Source organism: Rhineura floridana, chromosome 9 (genome assembly GCF_030035675.1).
Source record: "Rhineura floridana isolate rRhiFlo1 chromosome 9, rRhiFlo1.hap2, whole genome shotgun sequence".
Taxonomy (NCBI): domain Eukaryota; kingdom Metazoa; phylum Chordata; class Lepidosauria; order Squamata; family Rhineuridae; genus Rhineura; species Rhineura floridana.
The window spans coordinates 90,739,473-90,761,857 of NC_084488.1; the positions used below are offsets into that span (position 1 = coordinate 90,739,473).

Sequence of the window (22,385 nt, forward strand, 5' to 3'; positions counted from 1 at the left end):
GGCAGCCCCCTGAGTTAGTACTACAACAAGGCCTCACCTGCTGCTTGTAATGTCAGAGATGGCTGATACTGGGGAAGACACTCTTTTAGGTATTTGGTTCTTGCAACCTCTCCCAGAACAGGATGTACAACTAATTCCTGGACATGGGATTCACCCACTCCCATAACTTCTGTCTTATCAGTATTCAGCCTCAGTTTATTAGCCACATCCAGCCAGGGCCGGCTCCAGGAATTCCGGGACCCTTGGGCATCAGCTTGCCCTGGGCCCCGGCGTGTGTGTGTGTGCATGCACATGCACTCACACGGGGCCCCCATGCCCCCCACCTACCTGTCTGTTGTCTTTTACCATTGCCTTTAACGAAGATGACGGCCACGGTTTCCCTAAGGAGATGACACCTCCGCCACCATCTTTGTTGATGGCACGCGTGCATGCTATGCATGCACATCTCTGCCATCAACTAAGATGGCGGCAGGGGCTTCAGTACCTTAGGGAAACCGTGGCCGCCATCTTTGTTAAGGGCAACGGTAAAAGACAGCATACAGGTAAGTGGGGAGATGTGGGGGGGCGTGGATCATGGAAGGGGAGCGGAGGGGCAGCTGAGGGGCCCCCTGTAGCTCCAGGGTCCGTCAGGCCAGTGCCCAACCTGGCCGCCCTTTAGAACCAGCCCTGCATCCAGCCCATCACTGCTTCCAGACACCTGCTGACCACAGCCCTCCTGATTCTGATGGAATGGATAGATTTTTGTGCCATCAGTGTACAAAGATCGACAGCAATTTCCCCTAGCAACAGCTTTCACTATTGGTTTTGAATACAGTATCTGGGTAGCTTTAGCCATCCTGGTTGTCTTGGTACACTTTTTTGTACTTTCCATATGTCGCACCAATCATAGCCATTTATTTGTGCATTAGCTAATGATCCAAGTTGCAATTAACTCCTTATTCCTCAAAGTGTTTTCTGCAGAGGGGTAAAATGAGAATAGACATGGTGCTTTTGACAGTTTAACCACAGATTAATCTTGCTCCATTGTCTTACCATCAGTCCAGCATGTTGTAAGTAGGCCATCTTACCACAAAGAGTTTTTCAATTTCCAGGGTCCCTCTGGTATGGCCTTTCCTGGTTAGATCAATATTCTCAGATCTTAGAGGCTTGTTCCAGCCCTAGGGCGTGGGCCCCCCAGAATCGTTAGTCCTCTCCAGTATTTCTTTTAAAAAAGGAAACATGATTTTAAAATAATGCTTTGTAGGTAGCTGTACTCGTCCCAAGCTTTCTGAGTGCAAAAGACCACATGAAGTGTCGCTGGTGGCTCCATGTCAATGGAGCAGTGGAATCCACCCTGAATTTTCAAGGAGCTGTCCAATGTACTTTAGCTTAAATTAAAACCTAGAGCAGATTCCACTGCCCCACTGACATGGAGCCACTAGCCATCATGGAGTAGATGCTATAGACTGCAACAAGAGTTACTCGGATGTTTGATGCTGTTTGAAGCTTGTGGTCCATGCTTTCACATGCTATGTCAGTATTGTTCTAATTGACACAATCTTTGCTGTCAACCTTCATATAATTTGGTGGCACCGTGTCAACTTTTTCAAGGCTAGTAATTGAAAAACTGGCAAGGTGTTCACAGTTTGTCGTTGGTTTTGAAACAAAGCTAATTATCTGAGTCTCATGTTTTAAAAGTGTTGCAATTATAAGGAATATAAGATATGTGCTCCTGGAGCTAACTGTGGGTGGGTGGGGAAAGGCTGCAAAGCTCCATCCCCTCTAGGCCCCATCATTTTACCCAGTTTAGAGCCCTCCATGAGTTGGAAGATGAGCTTCAGAAGCCAGGAGCTTCCTGTACTCATGAAGGATCCCCGTGTGATGTAGAACTGAGCAAAATCAGGGTTCAAGATCTCGCTGGGAGTATAGGAGGCTCTCTGTTTCACATTCAGACTAATGGAGGGCTGTAAATGGTATAAAGGTGATGGGTCAGGGCTTGGCGCTGTGCCCCACTCCATCGTGTGGGTTTCTTTACACGCAAGAAGATTGAACATTTTGGTCTGATGATTTTACCTCATTCCTTCAAACTTCACTATGGCCACAGTAAATAGGTTGCCTTGTAATCTTCTGCATTTCTTGTTCAGTATTAGAATTTGTACCATTTTACTATTTCTACACAATATGTAAAAGACCCATAAGAAAAATGTTGGCTCATAAGACAAATTCCAAAATCCATATTAGGGCAATAACTTTATTAGGCCAACCAAAATGTCAGAAGATATTATGCAAATAAGCTTCAGAGTTCTCCAGAACTCTTCATCAGACTAGAAGATATTAAGGAGACCAAGGGAGAGAAGGGGAAAGTTGGTGAACGTTAGGAGTCATGATATCTGCACTTGTTCACAGAGTTATGATGGAATGTGGGAGGAGGTACCAGACATCCAAATGAGGCTGTTTTGCTCCCTCTCTTGCTCTGTGCATCTAGGTCAAGCGTGGGGAACCTTTGACCCTCCATATGTTGCTGCACTACAACTCCCATACATCCTAGCAAGCATGGGCCAATGGGCAGGGATGATGGGAGTTGTAGCTCAGCAACATCAGGATGGCCAAAGGTTCTCCATGCCTGATCTATCTTGGATATTTTGTTCATTATCATTTCCAGGATGGCTACAAATAAATAATGAATAAAAAATAAGTAAAAACAGCAAATAAAAAGAACCGAACTGTAACAATCTCAAATGCATCAGAAAACTAATTTAACCAGACTTTAAAGTCTGGAATTGTTTTTAAAAAATCTTTTAAAAGAATTGTTGTCGCTGAGAATCTACAATAATAGCATCTTATCATGATATGAAAGAAAATGCATGCACAAGTAAAATGTACAGATTCACAACTGTCTTATATATATAATTATGTATCTTATTCAATGCAATTGGTGTTTTCTGCATTTTGCACATCATAGCTCTCAGAACAGGAGTATTTGACCTTATATATTCTCATTTAAAGCTCTTAACTAGTTATATGCTTACTTGTCCTTTTTTTAAAAAAGTATATATACCTAATAATAAAAATGTATCATTAATTCAGTCAGACATTTTTATGCTTAAAACCAAAAGTCAGCACAAAGTTGGAAAAGCCTCTGTTCCCAGTACAAAATATCAACATTATTAATTCACTGATACAGAATCAGAAGATACAAAAATTGCAAAAATGCATCCAAACACAATAAACAACACTATATTAAAAAATATACTTAGGAAAATTCCACCAGTTACAAAATATAGTGCTGCCAAAGCAAGTGGTTGGCTCCTGTGTGAGTCAAAAGCCACTACCATACATGCCGAGTCTCCCTCACCCCCCCACCCCTAATCTACCAGGTCTCTGCTGCTGTGGCAGCCCTGAACACCTCATACCTTTCTGGAGGGCCCCCAACCATGAAGAACAAGCAGGTTTGGAGGGGGGCTGTGGTGGGAAGGAGAACAAGGAAACCTTGCCATGGGGACAGAACTCCACTGAACAATTAGGAGTGATGAAATTTAACGTTAATGTTATGACATGAAGCATTGAACAGATGGAATTTAGTCACACAATAAATTAAGAAGGGATTAGAAATATCGGGGATCACAGTAGACCACACATAGTTTTAAGGTAAAGATGAATTTATTAGTAACAAGGTTAATTTTAAGTCCTCTTTTAGAGGTTACAACATTATGAAGAGGTTTTTGACTCATAAAGTATTTCTGTACTTGATGTTGATAAAGATTAATTTTACTAGCTATTTATAGGAAAATATTTTTAACAATTAGATTAGATAAACTACACATTTATTAATTTATATATTTATCTAATAGACATATATATGTCAATCTATATATATAAGATATTTATAGTGCAGAATCAAGAATTAAGAAAAAATAGGTTGATAGAATTGCACTTTATTTTTGTTTCTTTCTTGTTTTTCTATTTATTTCATGTATGTTTGCATTACAAATATAACGATTTTTTAAAATTTATAAATAAATAAGAGCTACTGCCCTTAAGGTCTAGAAGTCTGGGTACCAACTTCAGTTATGCTCTGTCTATGTTCTCTCACAGGACAAAAGAAGCAGAAACAAATAATGTCCATTATAGCAAATCTGAATCACTCAGGAACTTTGTTCTTGAAATAGAGAAAAAAACAGTATTGGGCAATCAGAAGTTTATTATTGCAGTTATCTATAACTTGCTTTTCAGGATTTAAGTTGTCCACCCCTGATGATGCAGCCTAATGGGTAACTGACAAGTCTTCAAATGGGATGTTTCCCTAGCATGGCTAGCACCTACAATGGAATTGGGGGCTTAGAAAAATACAAGCTACTAAGCCATGGGTATGGTCTAAAGCAGCCTTTCCCAACCAGTGTGCCTCCAGATGTTGTTGGACCACAACTCAAATCAGCCCTAGCCAGCATTGCCAATGGGCAGGAAGATGGGAGTTGTGGTCCAACAGCATCTGGAGGCACACTGGTTGGGAAAGGCTGGTCTAAAGGCACATGAGTCCTCCACCTTGCTGAAGCTAAGCCGGACTTAGTCTGGTCAGTGCCTGGATGGATGACCACCTGGGAACCACATGTACACTGTCTTGGGTTCCATGATGGAAGAAAGGTGGGATATGAATATAAGAAAGTAAATAAATAAAAACAAAGCTGACCATACTTCAGAAATCTGACCAAAATAGGCCATGTTTGGGACAGTTACCATTAATAAGCTTCCAGTTAAGGAGACATTCCACCATTCCTAGAAACTATAACAGAAATGAGAACTTACTATCAGCGCACACAGGATTCACATGTATCAGCGCACACAGGATTCACAAGGAAAGGTTTCCTTGGCCATTTGGAGGTAAGGCACATGACATGTCTCACTTTGAAGCACTTCAGTAGGCATCTCCCCAGTCCTTCCTTGGGTAAGGCTGGCAGGGGAATTCACTTGCCTCATAGAGCTGATGGACTCAATGCACCTCATCCTGAAGCAATTCCCTGACTCATTTCTCCTGTAGGAAAGGCCACTGGAGGGCTTCCTTTGGGTGTTTGGGAGAGAAGATAGCAAGTGCCCCATCAGCCTTTCCCACAGGAGAGGCCAGTTGGGGGACTCATTGCCCACTGTCTGTAGCACCTTTGCCCAGGAGTGGCCAAGATGGCTGCTGGATGGAAGCATCCAGTCTACTTCCCGTGGTTAAACTTATAGGTGCCTTATTAGTAATAGGCAGGATAGACAGTTGATCTCAGTGTTACCATTGCAAGTGATTTGCAGTGCAAGATATTTTGTAAAGTAATTTTTCTTATAACTACTAATTCTGAAACTGGTTGGTTTCTATTTTTTTTTTAAACAAATGTGGATTTCTTAGAGCAGCGCAGATTATGTCAGCCCAGGTTTCTGTGCCATATAGTTATTTATTTAATTTTTTTCTCTTCCTTTTCTTCTACAAGACAATCCAAAGCAGCTAACAATATGAATGTATAAACAAACCAAACAACCACAGTTTTAAAAAATCAGAGAAAATGTAGAGTAATAGAACACAGATGCTTCTGAAAATATGGTTCATTCTTTTCAGTGCCAGAATTTATCCAGTTTTAAAGGACTGGCTGTTTTGTGCAGGCTGCATTATTTAAGTTGGCTATTATTTAAGTTGTAGAAGGTTTAACCCTCTATGGAAGAGTGAGTCTTCTTCTACTGCAGATAAATACAAATGCTATCAATCTTATTTAACAAGCAAACAAAAAAATTCATCTTGGTGAAAGAGGAGCAAATATATTTTTAGTTTTGCCTAAGGCTCCTTCACAGACCTCATCCTAGGTAACATTGTCTTTTCCCCACATGGCTCTTTTCTGCAGCTTCTTTTGCACATTAGGCTTTAACCATGTTCCCCAGCGGGTTCCATTTCATGGCTCATCTGACAACTGTTACCATCTTATTTCTGCAGCAGCATGTAGGCAATGCCATCCCATTGTCTTCCTTCAGCCCATGCCTGTGCAACGTGTGTGCCCTACCAAGCCAATTGCATCTCACCAGTCATATATTACAGCCTGGTAGGTTTTAGCAAAACCCTGAGCTTTTGTGTTTTCCCACCCCCACAGGCAGCACAAAGAGAGAATGAGAGAGAGAGAGAGACTGACTTTTATCAAGCTCTTTGTGGGCCCTGGTAAAAGCAAGGATCAGAGCATCTTCAGCCTGGTGGGTGACAGCTTGTCCTATTCCTCATTTATCATATTTGGGCATTCAACATAAGTGATAATGGCTGGAGGCAAGAGATCAGAGTCATGCTTCTTTGCCCTGCCCCCTCTGTCATGCCCTACACTGGCCCCTCCACAACTTTGTCCACTCATTTGGGAGGATGTCTGCAGTGGGACAGAGTGCCCACACATGAAAGCTGGCCTCGCAAGTTGGGAAGTTTGAGCACGCAGGGTTTCAGCATACAGGGACAGCCTACTAAGGTCCAATCTGCACTATACATTTAAAGCAGCATCATACCATTTTAAACAGTTATGGCTTCCTCCCCCAAAGAATCCTGGGAAGTATAGTTTGTTAAGGGTGGTGAGAGTTGTTAGGAGACCCCTATTCCCCTCACAAACCTACAGTTCTCAGAGTTACCTGGGAAGTGATTATTAAACTACTCAGGGGACATGACTGTTTAAAGTGGCATGATGCTGCTTTAAATCTATAATGCAGATGGGGCCTCACTACCTCACTGCTGACATAGTCACAAATGCATAGGGGGTGCTGGTGTAGGGGCAGACAGAGGCTGCATGTGCGCATTCCCATCTCTTGTGCCATGCTAATTGCACATTTTCAACTCCTGAATAGGGCTTTTGTCATTTAATGTTGGAGGTTACCTTCAGGAGACCCTATTCTTGAGAGTTGCTTGCAGCTCAGGACCAGACATATCTTCCCACATGAAAGAACTGTTGTCTTTCTGAGAAATGAAAATTATGGTTCTGGGATGGGGGAAGTCAGGTGATTTGTATGTGACTTCCTAATTTTATCATCTTAGCCAATGGCAATAACCTTCCCTAGACAACAAACATCAGAAATCCTTGTAAACTTACAACTTGATTTGTCTTGGCAATTGTAAGGCTGTATGTCTCCAAAATATGTTATCTGTTTCCTAGCAAATTCATCTAGATATGGATTAACATAGTACTGAGGGCTATTGTATTTATGGAATTATAGTTTTTGTCATGTTCATGGTGTTAAGAAATCCAAGTAGCAACGTAACATTTGCTGGATTGATGGAGCAGTGACAGATGAACAAGAAATTTCCACTGAAAATACATTGCTTCTGACACAGGTATAAAACAACAACAATAAAATTAGGAAATGTGATATTTTTTACATCGTCTCCCGTGGTTTGTGTGTGTCCTGAAGAATAATTTAAGTTCAGTAACAGCCAGTGGTGGCTAATGAATTTTGCAGTTGATGGGATTTCATTTTTTTAAAGTAAATCTCCCCCTTAAATACATTGTTTCTGACACAGATACAAATCAACAACAATAAAAGTAGGAAATGTGATTTTTTAAACATCATCTCCCTTGGTTTGCTCTTAAAGCCAGTGTTTAAATAAGTCTGGCCAACTTGAGGCTTAGCTGGAACATGGGGTCTTATTCAGTTAAGTCCTACTGAGAGTAGACCCACTGAAATTAATGAACCTAAGAAATTAATGCCTATCAACATCAATGGGTCTACTCTCAGTAGGACTAGCATTGACTACCACTCTTGAGTTTGAACTGAGATAGCAAGGGACTAAGAATTTGAGCTATGAGCCAGGATGATTGAGGCTTTTGGCTGAGGGAAGATGATGAATAGGAAGTGCACAGTTAAACTCCTTACTTTTTTACGATGGCTAGTAATTATTATTAATTTTTGCTGTATTCCAATTAGGTGAAGAGAGGAATTTCCCTTACATTTTACCCTACCATCCTAAGGTCCCTTAGACTGGTAACCCTGGGCCATAGGAAGCATTGGATCTGCCTCTCTGAGGTCAGAGAGATCCAGCCTCGAAGAAGGAGATCCAATGGACAATACCCCATCCCCACTGCTGCAGAAACATCCTTGCCCTATTGACACTGGAACTCTGTTGGCAGAGCTGAAAACGGGGGTGCAGGAGGTGGATTGGGGGACAGTATGGATCCTAATGACCCAACACATCTCAAAGGGAAGGAGAAAAGTGCACCAGCCCTGGAGCTAGTACAGTTAATCTTCCTCCCATTGTTCCAATTGGGAGGCAAATCAATAAAGCAAGAAACAAAAGCTGGAAAAGGACAGAGGAGCACAAGTGCACAGCTTATTTCTGCCCTGCCAGTGTGAGCTCAGCAGTGTGTTGAATATGTTGCTGTAAACTCTTCTAGATATTTAAAATATCTGATATTTGGTGGTTGTTGACTGTTTTTTTGTTTCTCCAGTTTGTTTTATACCATAAACAAACAAAGGAAACTAAATTGGCTTGGATCCAAAGTTGCTCTTCAGTTCATGTACTGGAAGAGGTGATTTCTGCCAACACCCCTTCCAACTCCACCACCCACAAGGATCCCCAACCCACAGGAACAGATTTTCCCGGGGGGCTCCAACAGCTGGAAAGCCCTGTTCCATGAGCATGAATTCTGTTCTAGTCATGGAATAAAATTTAGGATCCAAGCTGTTATCTTTAAATTGCATCCAGGTTAAAAGAGAAAAAAAATGTTGTGGCAATGGCCCAGTTCTTTGACAGCTGAAATATAATTCCAAGCAATATCTCTTAACAAGCAGTCTCTCATCAGAGATTCCCACCTTATTCTTTCTGTCCAGAGAGCTGTATAAAAACACTTAATGCAGCATCCCTGTCTTGGGCACTCCGGCAAACTTAATAGTGATAATTCTGAAGGGTTGCCTCAAGGTTGTGCATTTTTGTCTGCACTATTAAGCACACACTTAGCTTTAACATGTTGAGAAATGCATTAATGAGAGCGAATTACCCATGTGAGTGATTACACTGTCCCTGCTCTAAATATAAATGTCAAAGGACATTTTACCATGGAAGTAAAAGCAGATTACTCTGATTCAAACGCATTAGATCAATGTTTCCCATACATATTTGCTTCTTTTGGGGTTCTTATATTCAAGCAAAACAAATTCTTTATCAAGCGGTAGAGTGCTGGACAAGGACCTGGGAGGCCAGGGTTCAAATCCCCATTCAGACATGAAGCTCGTTGGGTGACCTTGGGCAGTCACTGTCTCTTAGCCTGCCTCACAGGGAAGTTATGAAGTTAATTGAGGAAGGGAAGAACCATGTATGTAGCCTTGGTCTGAGGAAAAGGTGGGATACAGATGTAATAAATAGAATTTCCAGAGCTGGTGGACTTCTGGATAGTGGAGGACTTTCAGCCTCCAACTGTGGACCTTTGGTAGTTGGGCCTCACTCTTGGTATATCTCTCCTTTTGAGGTGCTGCCCAGATCTGGAGCCTCTGCTCCTCTTCTTCCTCTGATGCATCTTTCCCCATCTTCCTTGCTGTCCTCTTCTTTGGATGTGGTCAGGGCTTTTATGGCCATCTGATTGGGCCTCACCCAAGATCCTCAATCCCTTTTGCCCACTTAGGCCTTCCCTGCCTCCCCCTGGACCCTCATGTTTGTTCTGTTGGACCAGAGGCCCTTTCCTTCTGGCTCTCCTGCCCCTTTCTGTAGGTATTCACCTCTCAAGGGCCACACTACTAGAATACACAAAGTCCCATTTTGTCCATGGAAAAATAGGCACAGTTGAGCTGTCCCCTGCCAAAGAGAAGATGGGTATTTGACCCAGGGTAAAATCAGGACTACTGAAGCACAACCAATCGCAAGCATTCGTTTGATATTGTCAAGCTCGCTATAACCCAATCAATGTGCAGATGGACCAGGGAGGTGCACAAGCAAGCTATATAGTCTGTTACAATCCATGTCTGTGTTGTCACTCAGCTGTGGAGAAAGGCACAGATGGGGTTTCAAAGCCATCACAATGGATGTTACATGGTTCTAAGAAATATAGCTGAGTCTGGAATTCCCTAACTTGAGCTCAATAGAGATTTGCCTCCAATATGGATGCTTATATTTAAAACAGCCTTCAATCTTGCTAATATAAGCTAATCATATTTCTATGCATCTTTTATGTTGCTGGGGCCATCTGTTTACTCAAATAAAATACACTTGGAAAGGAACAACAAACCAATGTGGTATTCCACAGAAATAAATGTTTAATGTGTGGTACCCAAATATTTTATTTCAGTGAGGAAAATGGTACATCTTTGGCAATTTTGACACATTTTCATTTTCTCTCCATTTGCTCTTTAAATAAGTATCAGTTATGAAGCTGGCTTCTTAAACTCATCAGAGTTTGTTATAAACCACAGTACCTGGTCCAGATAACATAACAAACAGAGATTCAGAGAAAATGAAAATAAACACTGTTGAATTCCACCTCTTGACTTCATGGGGGGAAGAAGAGAGGGGAGGTGGAATACAAGTCTGTGGCTCAGTGAGTGTTGTGCCAGCTTGTACATGTCACACTAAACCATGGTTTAGCCTGACATTGAATCAGAGCTTGGAAGATTACTTTTAAAAAGTAATAAATTACAGTTACAGTTACATGGCCCAAAAAAGTAGTAATTACCGTTACATTCACAATTGCTCTGAAAGTAACTGATTACTTTACTTTTTCTCAAAAGTAATCACTACAGTTACATTTCAGTTACTTTTTTTAAAAAACGCCTACAAGGTGCTGGCCTTGGCTGCTGCACCTCTAAGTAGCCTAAAACAACATTAAAAATAAACACACACACAGAAGGTAGTAGAAATAATACTTTTACATATTCTTCAAAACTCAATTTCATGGTATCCTAGAACATTTGCAGCTCCCATTTTATGCTAAACCAGGCCCAAAGTATTAGTGCTGGCAAGTCTGAGCTTAAGCTGACAATTAATGAAGGTAACTTTTTCACAATTTAACAGAACTGTATGTCCTTGTGCAAAGGTTATATTCAGAAAGAAGTTGACTCTTTAAACTCTTATTTAAAGTTTTTAGGCAGCTACTTTGTCTTTACTGCCCACACGCAGAACAAAGCCTATTAATTCCGACAGCTATGGAATCCATTCCTGACCTAACTTCAGAGCTCTATGCTATACACATATGAATTTGCATTGCTCGGTGTGCTCTTACCATTAATTCAAAATGTTACAAAGAATGTGGAGGCACACACAACTTTAGTTAGGATCAAACCTCTTTAAACACAAGCTAAAACAAAAGACAAATATTTACTTTCAGAACATTATTTTCATTATAATTGCTTTTATATACAGCTCATCAGTCAGAAAATTAGAAGAGTAATGAATGTGATCCCTTCAGCACTTCACAGTAATATGTTCCCCTCTTACTACAGGCAGCTAGAACTCAGCATGATCATAAAACCACTTCTACATATCATCAATGATTTACAGCCTATTCTGGACAACAATACACCCCTCCCGCAGGCCCTGGGTGCTACCCTGTCCTTGCTTAGAAACAGCCCTGTAACCTTAAACAGCTACTTACCAGCAACATGCCATATAACAGAGATACAAATGGAGGGACCAGATCCTGTGGCAGACCCAGATGCCAGTTCTGACCTTAGTGCTGTTTTATCTAGCAACACTATTGCAGGACCTAACAATGTCACCCACAACATAAACATCAATAGGACTATTGCTGGCTGGGAGATAGACACCAACCATAACCTCCCTAACCTTTTTCTGCTGCACCTCAAGAACAGCAACCTGTTGCCACAGCTATAGCTGGTTTCCAAGGGGCAAGCCTATTTGGCAGTAGCCAGCAGGCCAGCCCCAGCCCAGGGAAATACCAAAGGAGAGTGTCACTCCTTTGATTTGTTCCTTGAGGGTGTGATCAGAGTGAGGGAACCTCATGTGGATCATTGGCTGTGGATGAATTTGCTCCTAGCTGAGAGATTGGAGAGGGGCAGCAGAATGTGAATTAGCCAGACTTACCAGTAAAAGATGGAATGTTGGATTCTCCAACAGGCTACTGCTCTTGAGGTGCAGCAGATGTTGATTACCACAACCACTACCAGCCCAGAAAAAGGAGGTTGAACTATATGTACCTATACAATTCAAATGTGACACAGACAGAATATGTTCTTTGTACTTAGGAACTGTTTTGTCTGTTAAATCTTGAGTAATCTGAAGCTCTCTAACAAGAGCACTGTCTGGGCTATAGCTCAGTGGTCAAGCACATGTTTTGCATGTGAAAGGTCCTAGGTTCAATACTTAGCATCTCCAGGTAGGATTGAGAAAGACCCCTGCCTAAGCTCCTGGAAATACGCTGATAGTCAATGTGGTATGATAGCTGACTAATAGCCTGACTTATTATAAGGCAGCATCCCCTGAAGAGCTGGATCTGTGTTACTACCTACAGGCCCATGCTGCCAGCTTAAACCTTGAAAAGTTTCATTGATGAGTACATCTGTTTACACTCTGGCTATGACAGTTACTATTTAGTGATAGCCTAGCTATGTGAAGTAACCTTATACCTATCTAATGGTAAACTAATAAGCTATATGAACAAAATTTAATAATTTCTTGTTAAATATTTCAGATCAGAAAACACTTTAAATTAATGTTAGATAAAAGTAATCCTGTTTAAACTGAACTGTGTTTCCAAAAACTTCAAATTAGTACATCATCTGTTATTTTTGTCCATTTAACATAATTATTAAAGCATTCACCACAGGTCTCTGAAGAGGGATGGATATAAAGGAGGACGAAAGGAAACATGCAGTCTTTCAGGAGTTATTGTTTCTCATGTTACATGAAGTCATAAAAAAATCCAGAAAAAGTCACTTCAAGGCCTACAATCCAATAATGTTTTGCCAGGGAGGTTTTATGTCATCATGATATAAAAACAGGGAGAGAGAAAACCCTGTCTCTGCCATTTGGGCTCCTGCTGGGAGGAAGGGCAGGATATAAATAAAATAATAAATAAATAAATAAATTTTCTGTAATTCAAGAGTTTGCTGCCAAGGACAAATTATGGTTTGGGGTATGATGCTACCTTTCATTCCTCTACAGCAAGACTGATAAATGCCCAGTTATTCTACACACACACAACATCTTTCCTTCTTAAAGGGAGCAAGACAGCTTATACAGCATCATTACATCCTTGTAGAACAAAACAAAAAATGTTGTTTTTTAAGTTAAGCAAAAATATGCAGAAAACCAACACAGAAGCGTCAACACTTTCCAAGAAGGGAAAGAAATGATTAGAGAGGAAAATGGAAATTAAAACAAAAGAAGCCAGCTCTGCCTACAAGATCAAGCCAACTAAATCTAAAACTGACCAGCTCTGGCTACAGTTCTCTCACTTTGTTAAGTGGTCACCTTCGTTTCTGATGCAAGACCAAACAAAGCTCTTTGTAATTACAGTCTCTCAAAGAGATCTAACCCTTCAAATTAGTACCATAAAGGGTACTGTTTGTCTCGTTCTGTTTCCAGCCCCCGATCTCTACTGCAGCCAAATAAATACTGGCATACATTTGACAATCTATGCAACACACTAAAAAGGGTGAGATAGATATGAAAATTACTTCCCTGAGTTTGCAACAGCAGCCCTCTAAGCACTCTTGCAATGCAACCACAACTAAAGACCACATATATTTTTTAAAAAATGTATAAAGTGAGCAAGCAGGGGAGGAGTGGGGGGTAGTAGAGGGAGTGAGGGAGTGAGCAGGGGGGTGAGAGTGGGGGCAAGAGAGTGGGGCAAGAGAGTGGGGGTGGGGGTGTTAGGATGAGAAAGAGAGTGTGCAAGAGGGGTGGCTGAGAGAGCAGGCAAGAGAATGGGGTGGGAGTGTTAGGATGAGAGGCAGTATGCAAGAGGGGTGGCTGAGCGGCGGGCAGAGAATGGGATGGGGGTGTTAGGATGAGTGACAGAGTGTGCAAGAGGGGATGGCTGAGTGAGCGCGGGCAAGAGAATGGGGGTAGGGACATTACCGTAACCCTCTCACACACAGAGCTCCTCACCTCCATTCTGTTGCTGCCTCCTCCGTCCTTGCCCTCAGGCTTTCTCCCTCCGCTCCTTTCTTCTCCACCACCATCCATTCTTGAAGGAATTTTTTCTCTTTCTCTCCACTTCCTCCCTCGTGCCTCTAACACAGAGCACAAGGGAAGAGCAGCTCTGCGCAGAAGCCCAGTATAAGGCACATGTCTTTCATCCACTAATCACAGCAGCAGACTTCCCCTGTCCCCCCCCATAATGTCCAAATGTAATGCGGGAAACGTTATAGTTACAGCTGAAAAGTAATAAAATTGCCACTTGTTCTGTTACAAGCAAAATGTAACGAAGTTACCCACTCGTTATGCAAAAAAGGAGTGAATTACAAGTAACTCGTTATTTCTAACGAGTTACTTCCAAGCTCTGCATTGAATGCAGCCTATTTCACTGTTTCTGGTTACCAGTGTTATGTTATCACATCCTTCTCCAACCTGGTAGCCTCCAGATATTGCTGAACTACAGTTCCCATCATCCCTGACCATTGGCCATGTTGGCTGGGGCTGATGAGAGTTGGAGTCCAGCAACAACTGGAGGGCACCAGTTTGGGGAAGATTGTTTTATGACAATTACTAGACTGCCTGGGCCCATACATTTTCTCAGTATTTTACTAAAAGTAGAGATGAGACAATATTTACCATTGCATCCCCTCCCCGGTTTGCTTGTTTGTTTTTTGAGGCATGCAATGCCCCGATAAATCTTCATTTAACTTCTCAAAAGCCCAACTCCTCCTTTACCTAAAACCGAGATGGCAAACAGGTCTCCCCCACATCCCTTATCCTTCTATATATACAAGAGTGAGAGCCAGTGTGGTGTAGTGGTTAAGGTGTTGGACTATGACCTGGGAGACCAGGCTTCGAATCCCCACACTGACATGAAGCTCACTGGGTGACCTTGGGCCAGTCACAAACAAGAGATGGATTGATTCCATAAAGGAAGCCACAGACCTGAACTTACAAGATCTGAACAGGGTGGTTTATAACAAATGCTATTGGAGGTCTCTAATTCATAGGGCTGCCATAAGTTGTAATCGACTTGATGGCACATAACAACAAGTGTTTTTAGTGATTTTGTTTGCCGCCCTGGGCTCCTAGTGGGAGGCAGGGTGGGATATAATTCAAATAAATAAATGTTTGCTTGCTTGCTTCTAAGCATAGCCCAGGGATACATCTTGGACTATATTCATGGACAAAACATGTATTGTTTGAATTATCCCTAGCTAAGTGAATGCGGTCTTTGCCAAACTGAATGTAGTTCTCTGACCAACAGAGCAATCCTGTGCATGTCTACTCATAAGTAAGTCCAATTGAGTTCAATGGATCTTACTCACTGATATGGGGATCGAGAATTTCAACGTATGTGTCTCAATTATTGCTGTTTACAAAGCTCACTGCATATCTTTTGGTGATTGTAGTTTGGTTTTGTTTTTTACAGGAAAAAATCTTTCCTATTTTCGGCTCTGTATGCTGCCTTTATATTTGGTGGTCGGCATCTAATGAACAAACGAGCAAAATTTGAACTGAGAAAACCACTAGTCCTCTGGTCTCTGAGCCTTGCAGTCTTCAGGTAAGCTGTCTTTTAAAAGGAATTATTTGCATTTGTTTTATTTATTAACAGGTTTTGGTAAAAATAATATGGGGGAAATGCCCTGTATGTTATCCATGTCCTTTAATGCAGCCTTCCCCAACCTGCTATCTTCCATATGTTTTAGACTACAACTCCCATCAGCCCAAGCCACCATGGCCAAAGGTCAGAGTTGGTGAGAGCTGCAGTCCAACAATAACTGGAGGACACAGGTTAGGAAAGGCTGCTTTACCGACTTCAGCTTTCTTGTCCTATTGCTTTCTCTACCATGTCACAAGACAATGATCCCAAGGACAAATATATGAAAGAGAAAATTATATTGTACAACCCACCTCCCTGTAATTGTAAACTTGCACATTCATTTGGCACCTAGACCAGGACTGTACCGTCCAAAAGCTCAGTTGAAATGAATGGGAGATGTGCAGGCATGTGTCCCACATGGTGAAAGCACCCCCATGTGGCAAGATTCTAGATTTCACATCCTGAAAAAAAATGTTTTCTTCATTGAACCTAACAACTGTTGCAGTAATTTATGGTTTGAAAGAATAGTTTCACTTTCAGTCAGGCCTGCCATCAGCATGCAGCATCCTCTGATACCTTGCTAGGCCCAGCACCCAGCAGTGTACATTTTTGATGCCTGATGCCTGATCTTGGGCTACCTTTAATGTAGTCTGGGAGCCACTGTTTTAATTTCCCACAATGCCCTGGAGTACAAATTAACTATGGGCTCAGTTCAAGGTACTGGTAACAACAACAACAAACAACCTACCCTTCATTATACGGACCCAGGGCAGGTTACAACAATTTAAAATACAATACTAAAAGCAGTTTCAAATAAATTACAATCAGAACAGGTTTATATATTAGACAAGTGCTGTCTCTTAAAGACTTTTCTTTTCCAAAATACCTTTTAAGTGGACAATTTTTGTCCCATTCTTTATCTATACTTGTTTTGGAAATCTGTACTGGACTTTTTAAATATATGTTGTTATTGTTGTTGTTTTTATTGCTCAGTGGTTTTGACATGTTTTATGGAAAGAGATTCATAAATGAAATCATGGCATGCAGAACCATTTTCAGCTTGAGGGCCACTTTCCTTCATGGGCAACCTTCTAGGGGGCTGCATATCAGGACCATATGCAAAAGTGGGCACAGTAATAGATATGACTCATACCTTTGAATCATAGGTTACATTCCAGCCATGCAAAAGTCACAATTACAACAGCTCCACTGGCTACCAGTTTGTTTCCAGTCACAATTCAAAGTGCTGGTTATGACCTATAAAGCCCTATACGGCTTGGGTCCAGGCTATCTGTTAGACCATATCTTCCTATATGAACCTGTCCGGGCTTTGAGATCTGCAGGAGAGGCCCTTCTCTCAGTCCCAACACCCTCACAAGCACGATTGGTGGGGACGCGAGATAGGACATTTTCAGTGGCTGCCCCTAGGTTTTCGAATTCCCTCCCCAGGGAGGCAAGAATGGCTCCCTCCCTGCAGTCCTTCCGTCAGCAGGTGAAAACTTTTTTATTCCGAAAGGCTTTTGGAACTGTTGGTTCCTAAGAATGGGGCTGAAGAGGGTGTTGTATCGTTTTACTGTTTTATCTTTACTATCTTAAAGTGAGTTTTGAATTACTCTAATTGTATATTTAAATGGTTTTATTATTGCACATAGTTTAATTGTATTTTAATGTAGATTTTTTGTTTGCTTGTAATTATATATACTTTTAGATTTGGAAGCCGCCTTGAGTTCCAGTCCTTGGAAAAAGTACGGGATAAATAATGATAATGATAATGATAATAAAGTTTACACACACACATCCATCCTCCTTCCAGATAAGCAAGAGGCATTATCACAAACAAGAAGGGGTGTAGCCTGGGGAGAATTCTTAAGGCCAGATAGGGAGGCCTGGAGAGCCACATTTGGCCTTAGACCTGAGGTCCCTCACCTCTGCATTGGGCCATTGTGGGAAATTTAAATGGCTGCTCAAAGTCACCTGGCACTTATGAGATTGCAGCACTGCTGCCGCTTCCTCCTCCTCCTCTCAGATAAGCCCACCAAGAGGACACATACAAAAGAGGGGACCCACCAGAGGACATTGCAAGGACCCCTCTCAGACTTTAAGCTGGCCCTGCTTTCAGTGCTCCACTTTTATTTTTGTATCTTACTGGACACTTGTTATATTGGAGGTCTGCTTATGGGTTGCCTGTAATCTGTAGCTCAGTTCTTCAGATCTTCATTCATTGAATAAATGAGGTCCCACCAGACTCAGGAATGAGAAACCCCTGAGAAGGGGAGATTCCATGGCAGAGGAACCATCAATTCCATACCCCTGCCACCTCGCTCCAGCCAGGTGGGGGAGAGGGGGTGGAAAGGCTTTTTCCAGTTTCCCCCCTCCGCTTTTCTTTTATTAATTTCCTCCCATCGACACTGATATGAAAGGAAATAACTATATTAGCTCCAGGACTGGTGTAGTTGTTGTTTGGCCTTTCTAGGGGAATGTTGGGGGATTCAGCAGATCCAAGGCTTCCCCTGACAAGCCCCATATTGGGGGTCCCACCACCCACTGAGTGCAGCCAGTAGTGCAGTGGCAGCAGCAGAGCTTTTTCCTAGAGCACCGGGGGGGGGGGCTCTAGCAGTGAACCACCCTTTCCTCCAGCAGAGAAGGAGGCCCACAGCTTTCAACACTGCCTCAGCTGGCCCTCCCCAGGAGTTTAGGATTATTCCTTTAACCAGTTTATTTTTATTGTATTGGAACGCTGCATTTCCTCCCAGCCATCTGAAACTTTCCATGCAATTTATAATCTGCTTAAACTATTGGCTATAGTTTATAGTTTAGCCTTATTGCGTTGATTGGTTTGCCTTATTGCTTTTTTTACTTTTTCACATATGAGTAGATACATACGTTTCAGTGCTAAGTATTCTAGTTCCTGTAACAACTGGATACCTTTGATATTGTAAGAACCTTAAAGAGCATCCTCCAGAAACAGGTATTCTGCCTTTTTGGATTACTGTCCAGATCTCCAGATTACTGTAGTATTTTCATATTCTGTTTGGAGCCTCGGCTTCTTCCACCACCACCTCCAGTATTATCTCAGGACTGCATCCCTTAAGAATCCATTAAGGATTATTTCAATATTATACCATGCTGTATGAATCCCTCCTGGCCACTCTAAAGATTCTTAAGTGGCTTCCTTAATTCCAATGGGATTTCTTGCCAAACAGAGAGTTTTAACTAAAAAATTAATATTGCCTTTATATATAAAATCTGGAAGCTGTCCAGTCTGTTAACTGTGAATATGGTGGAACGAATATGTTTCTTAATAAAATAATTTGTTGCTTATGCGCAAGTCTCTGTAACATCTTCAGCAGACTTTAGCATAATTACAGAAGCTTTGATATATTTAATTGTAAATGCTGGATTTACTTATCCAAATCTAACACAGTGGATGAGTAATTTTAAAAGATAGGAATCTTGCAAAGTAAGCATATTCCATCTTCTGTAACAAACTCAGTGTTGATTCATTTCTAGGGAATTATTTGGAAACTAGACTATTTATTTCAGAATTTTGTTGCTCACAATCCTCTAAGGTAGGGATGGGGAGCCTGGAGGCACTGTGATGTTGCTGGATTCCCACCTCCCATCAGCCTCAGCCAGCATGGCCAGTTCTGAGGGATTATGGGAATGGGAATCCAGCAACATCTGGTGGGCCACAGACCCCGCATCTTGGCTCTCAGAAGAGCCAAGAGAGAAACAAAGATGATATTAAATATTGGTCAGCAGTTGAAACATACATTCTCTGGACCTATACACAGAGCAGGTGTCCATGCGCTAGTGATGGAGAGAGGGAGTGCTGCTGGCACCTAGGTGACCTTGCCTCAGACACAACCATTGATTGCAGGAAGTAAAGTTAATGAACCAATATTTACCAATTTTATGTAGAAAGTTACAGTGAAGACTCAAGCTCTCTGTTGTTGATGATGAGGATGATGTTGTTGTTTATTGGATGTATTGCTTGCTTGTTACCCGAAGGTCTTCAAGCAACTTACAACACTGTTAAAAACAAAAACAAATATATCATACTGTAAAAACAAAACAATAAAACAGCAACACTCCCATGCTTTGGCAGCATACTAATAACAGACAACATCATCTCAGTCTATCAAATGCCTGGGGGAAAATGTAAGTCTTTACCTGGTCCTGAAAAGATGTCTGTGAAGGCGCCAGGCCGACCTCACTGGGGAGCGTATTCCATAGATGGGGAGCCACAACTGAAAAGGCCCTCTCTCTTGTCACCACCCTTCAAGCCTCCCTCATGAATAACAAGTACTCCACTCCAGCCATTGTGACTGTTGGCCAAATAGTTGTGATCTCTTTTCCCTTGCAGCATCACAGTTTGGCCACAGGGAACAGAACAAACAGGTCATGTGGCCAAGCTGTAATTCTGCATAGGGTGGGGGTATTATTCAGCCAGCAGTAGCAATTGTTGTAGTGGGGGGCTTGCTGTTGACCATCATAGCGTTTTTCTGCATATGGCAGTTCATGGCTGCTCCTTCACTGCACAGTGAATACTTCCCCCATGTCTCCTGTGTGGGAGGAGAAGGACCAGTAAGCTAATACCTTTTAGCCCAGAGGCCTTCCAGATGTTAAAGGTAAAGGTAAAGGTGTCCCCGCACTTGTAGTGCGAGTTGTTTCCGACTCTTAGGGTGACATCTTGCGACGTTTACTAGGCAAACCGTATATATGGGGTGGGATTGCCAGTTCCTTCCCCGGCCTTTCTTTACCCCCCAGCATACGCCGGGTACTCATTTTACCGACCACGGATGAATGGAAGGCTGAGTGGACCTCGACCCCTTTCACCAGAGATTCGACTTCCTTCTTCCGTTGGAATCAAACTCCAGCTGTGAGCAGAGCTTCGGCTGCGTCACCGCTGTTTACCACTCTGCCACAGAGTCCAGATGTTACTGGACTCCAACTCCCATCAGTCCTAGCCAACATGACCAATGGTCCATGATGATAAAAATTCAATAGGAGTGTTTTGACTTAGACCATCTCTTTTGCTAGCATAATATTATGCAGTACTGTATAGACTAGGAGCAGGATCTGGGAGAGCATATGGTTCAGAGCTGGCTTGCTCTTTTCCCCCAATAGACCCCGTCCTCCAACCATTTTTGGTCTTTCTGCCAGTGGAGTTGCACTGTTAATGCAGTTACTCCAGCATAACGTCACCATGTCATATCCCTGATTTTTTTGCTGATATAGAGGTCAGGGAGCCAGCAGGTCTCCTGGGACAGGGGCACAGTCATGATCCTAAATCTCCTAGCTGACATAAATTGATTTTAGGATTGTGCTACTACCAAGCTGTAGTATTATATTAGCATTCAGTAACTATTTCAGGGGAGCCTTTTGTTAGGGCCACCAACTGCGGCATGTGTTTGAGCTAAATAAATGGGAGAAACAGGTGCATTGTTGCTCTTAAGTGAGAACAATATCTCAAAAAAACAATTCAGGGATAGCCAACACGGAGTCCTCCATATGTTGTTGACTACAATTCCCATCATCCAACACAGCCAATTGTCAGGGATGATAGGAATTGTAGTCCAAAAACATCTTGAGGGCACCACATTGACTACACCTGACATAACCAGTTAAGATGTCTGCACTAGCACTTCTTCCTTCCCAGCAAGTCTCCAGCTATAAAGTTTCAGTTTTCAAATTTCATTTTCAGTTTTCAAATGTCAGTTTAAAAGAGATGAGTTGTTTGTCTACATGTCTGGGCTAGCTGAAGCCTGGGCCCATAGGAGAGGGATTTTTTTGGGGGGGAGGGATTTAATTTACCGTATTTTTAATGTTAGCTCTTATTTTAGATTTCCCATCACTTTAGTCAAGCTGAGCCTCTGGGATGAGGAAAAAGCCAAATATCAATAAACATCTTAGTGCTGAAATGAAATGCTCCTCTTATTTTTAATACAGTTCTTAATGTTGTTAAAGGCCTTATAGGGATTTGATATGTCATAAAGTACCTTGGTAATAACAGTATGATTATGCTTAATCCATTGGCATGCCTCAAAAAAAATATAAACCATAAACCACTATAACTCACATGGTATTAACATGGATATCATAAGTACCTGCACAGGATTTTCAGCTTAGGTCTATAATTATTTAATCTGTGTCTTTAAACATAGCAATTCAAAATAAAACTTTAAACAAATAAGCTTATTTCTACCACCTGTGTAACATGCAACAAAAATTAAGTGCATTTCAGCTTGACAGATACTGTCCTATATAGCTGACCAGTCAGGATACCTGTTCACATTAATACAAAACAGATTGCTCACATTAATACAAAACAGGTTTCTGTCTGGAAACCTAACCTCATAATGGACAAATCTTGTCAGTGCTGCAATTTTAAACCCATTTATTTCAAATCAATTCCTTTTGAAATCAAAGGGAGATATTTTCAATAAATGTATCTAAAGCAGGATCCTTAAATAGTTGTTCTGTGGCAACATTTTGTATTTGAGTATTCAGAAAGGGTTAGTGGTACGGTTCTTACAGACCTGTGTAATTTCAGAATCCTGTAGATTATGGAAGGCTGGGGCATTCTGTCTGTTAGGAATGGTAAGGAAGACTAGATGGGTAGTAAGGTATACCTTTGTGACTCTGGAGCAACACAGAAATTCTGGAGTGGTATACTTTAAATAAACTATGTTTTTAAAAATACAAAGCTTAACATGGAACCATGTC

At 41.7% G+C, this 22,385-nt stretch overlaps 1 protein-coding gene across 6 annotated transcripts in view; it reads left to right on the forward strand.

The window, feature by feature from the left end:
* Nucleotides 1-22,385, forward strand: part of ELOVL6 (ELOVL fatty acid elongase 6) — a 120,435-nt gene that overhangs the window by 84,743 nt on the left and 13,307 nt on the right. For all 6 annotated transcript variants that reach the window (XM_061585398.1, XM_061585395.1, XM_061585393.1 and 3 more), the window contains one exon: nt 15,486-15,617. In XM_061585398.1, the coding sequence (XP_061441382.1) occupies nt 15,547-15,617 (71 nt within the window). In that variant the 5' untranslated portion in view covers nt 15,486-15,546. The remainder of the gene's footprint in view (nt 1-15,485; nt 15,618-22,385) is intronic.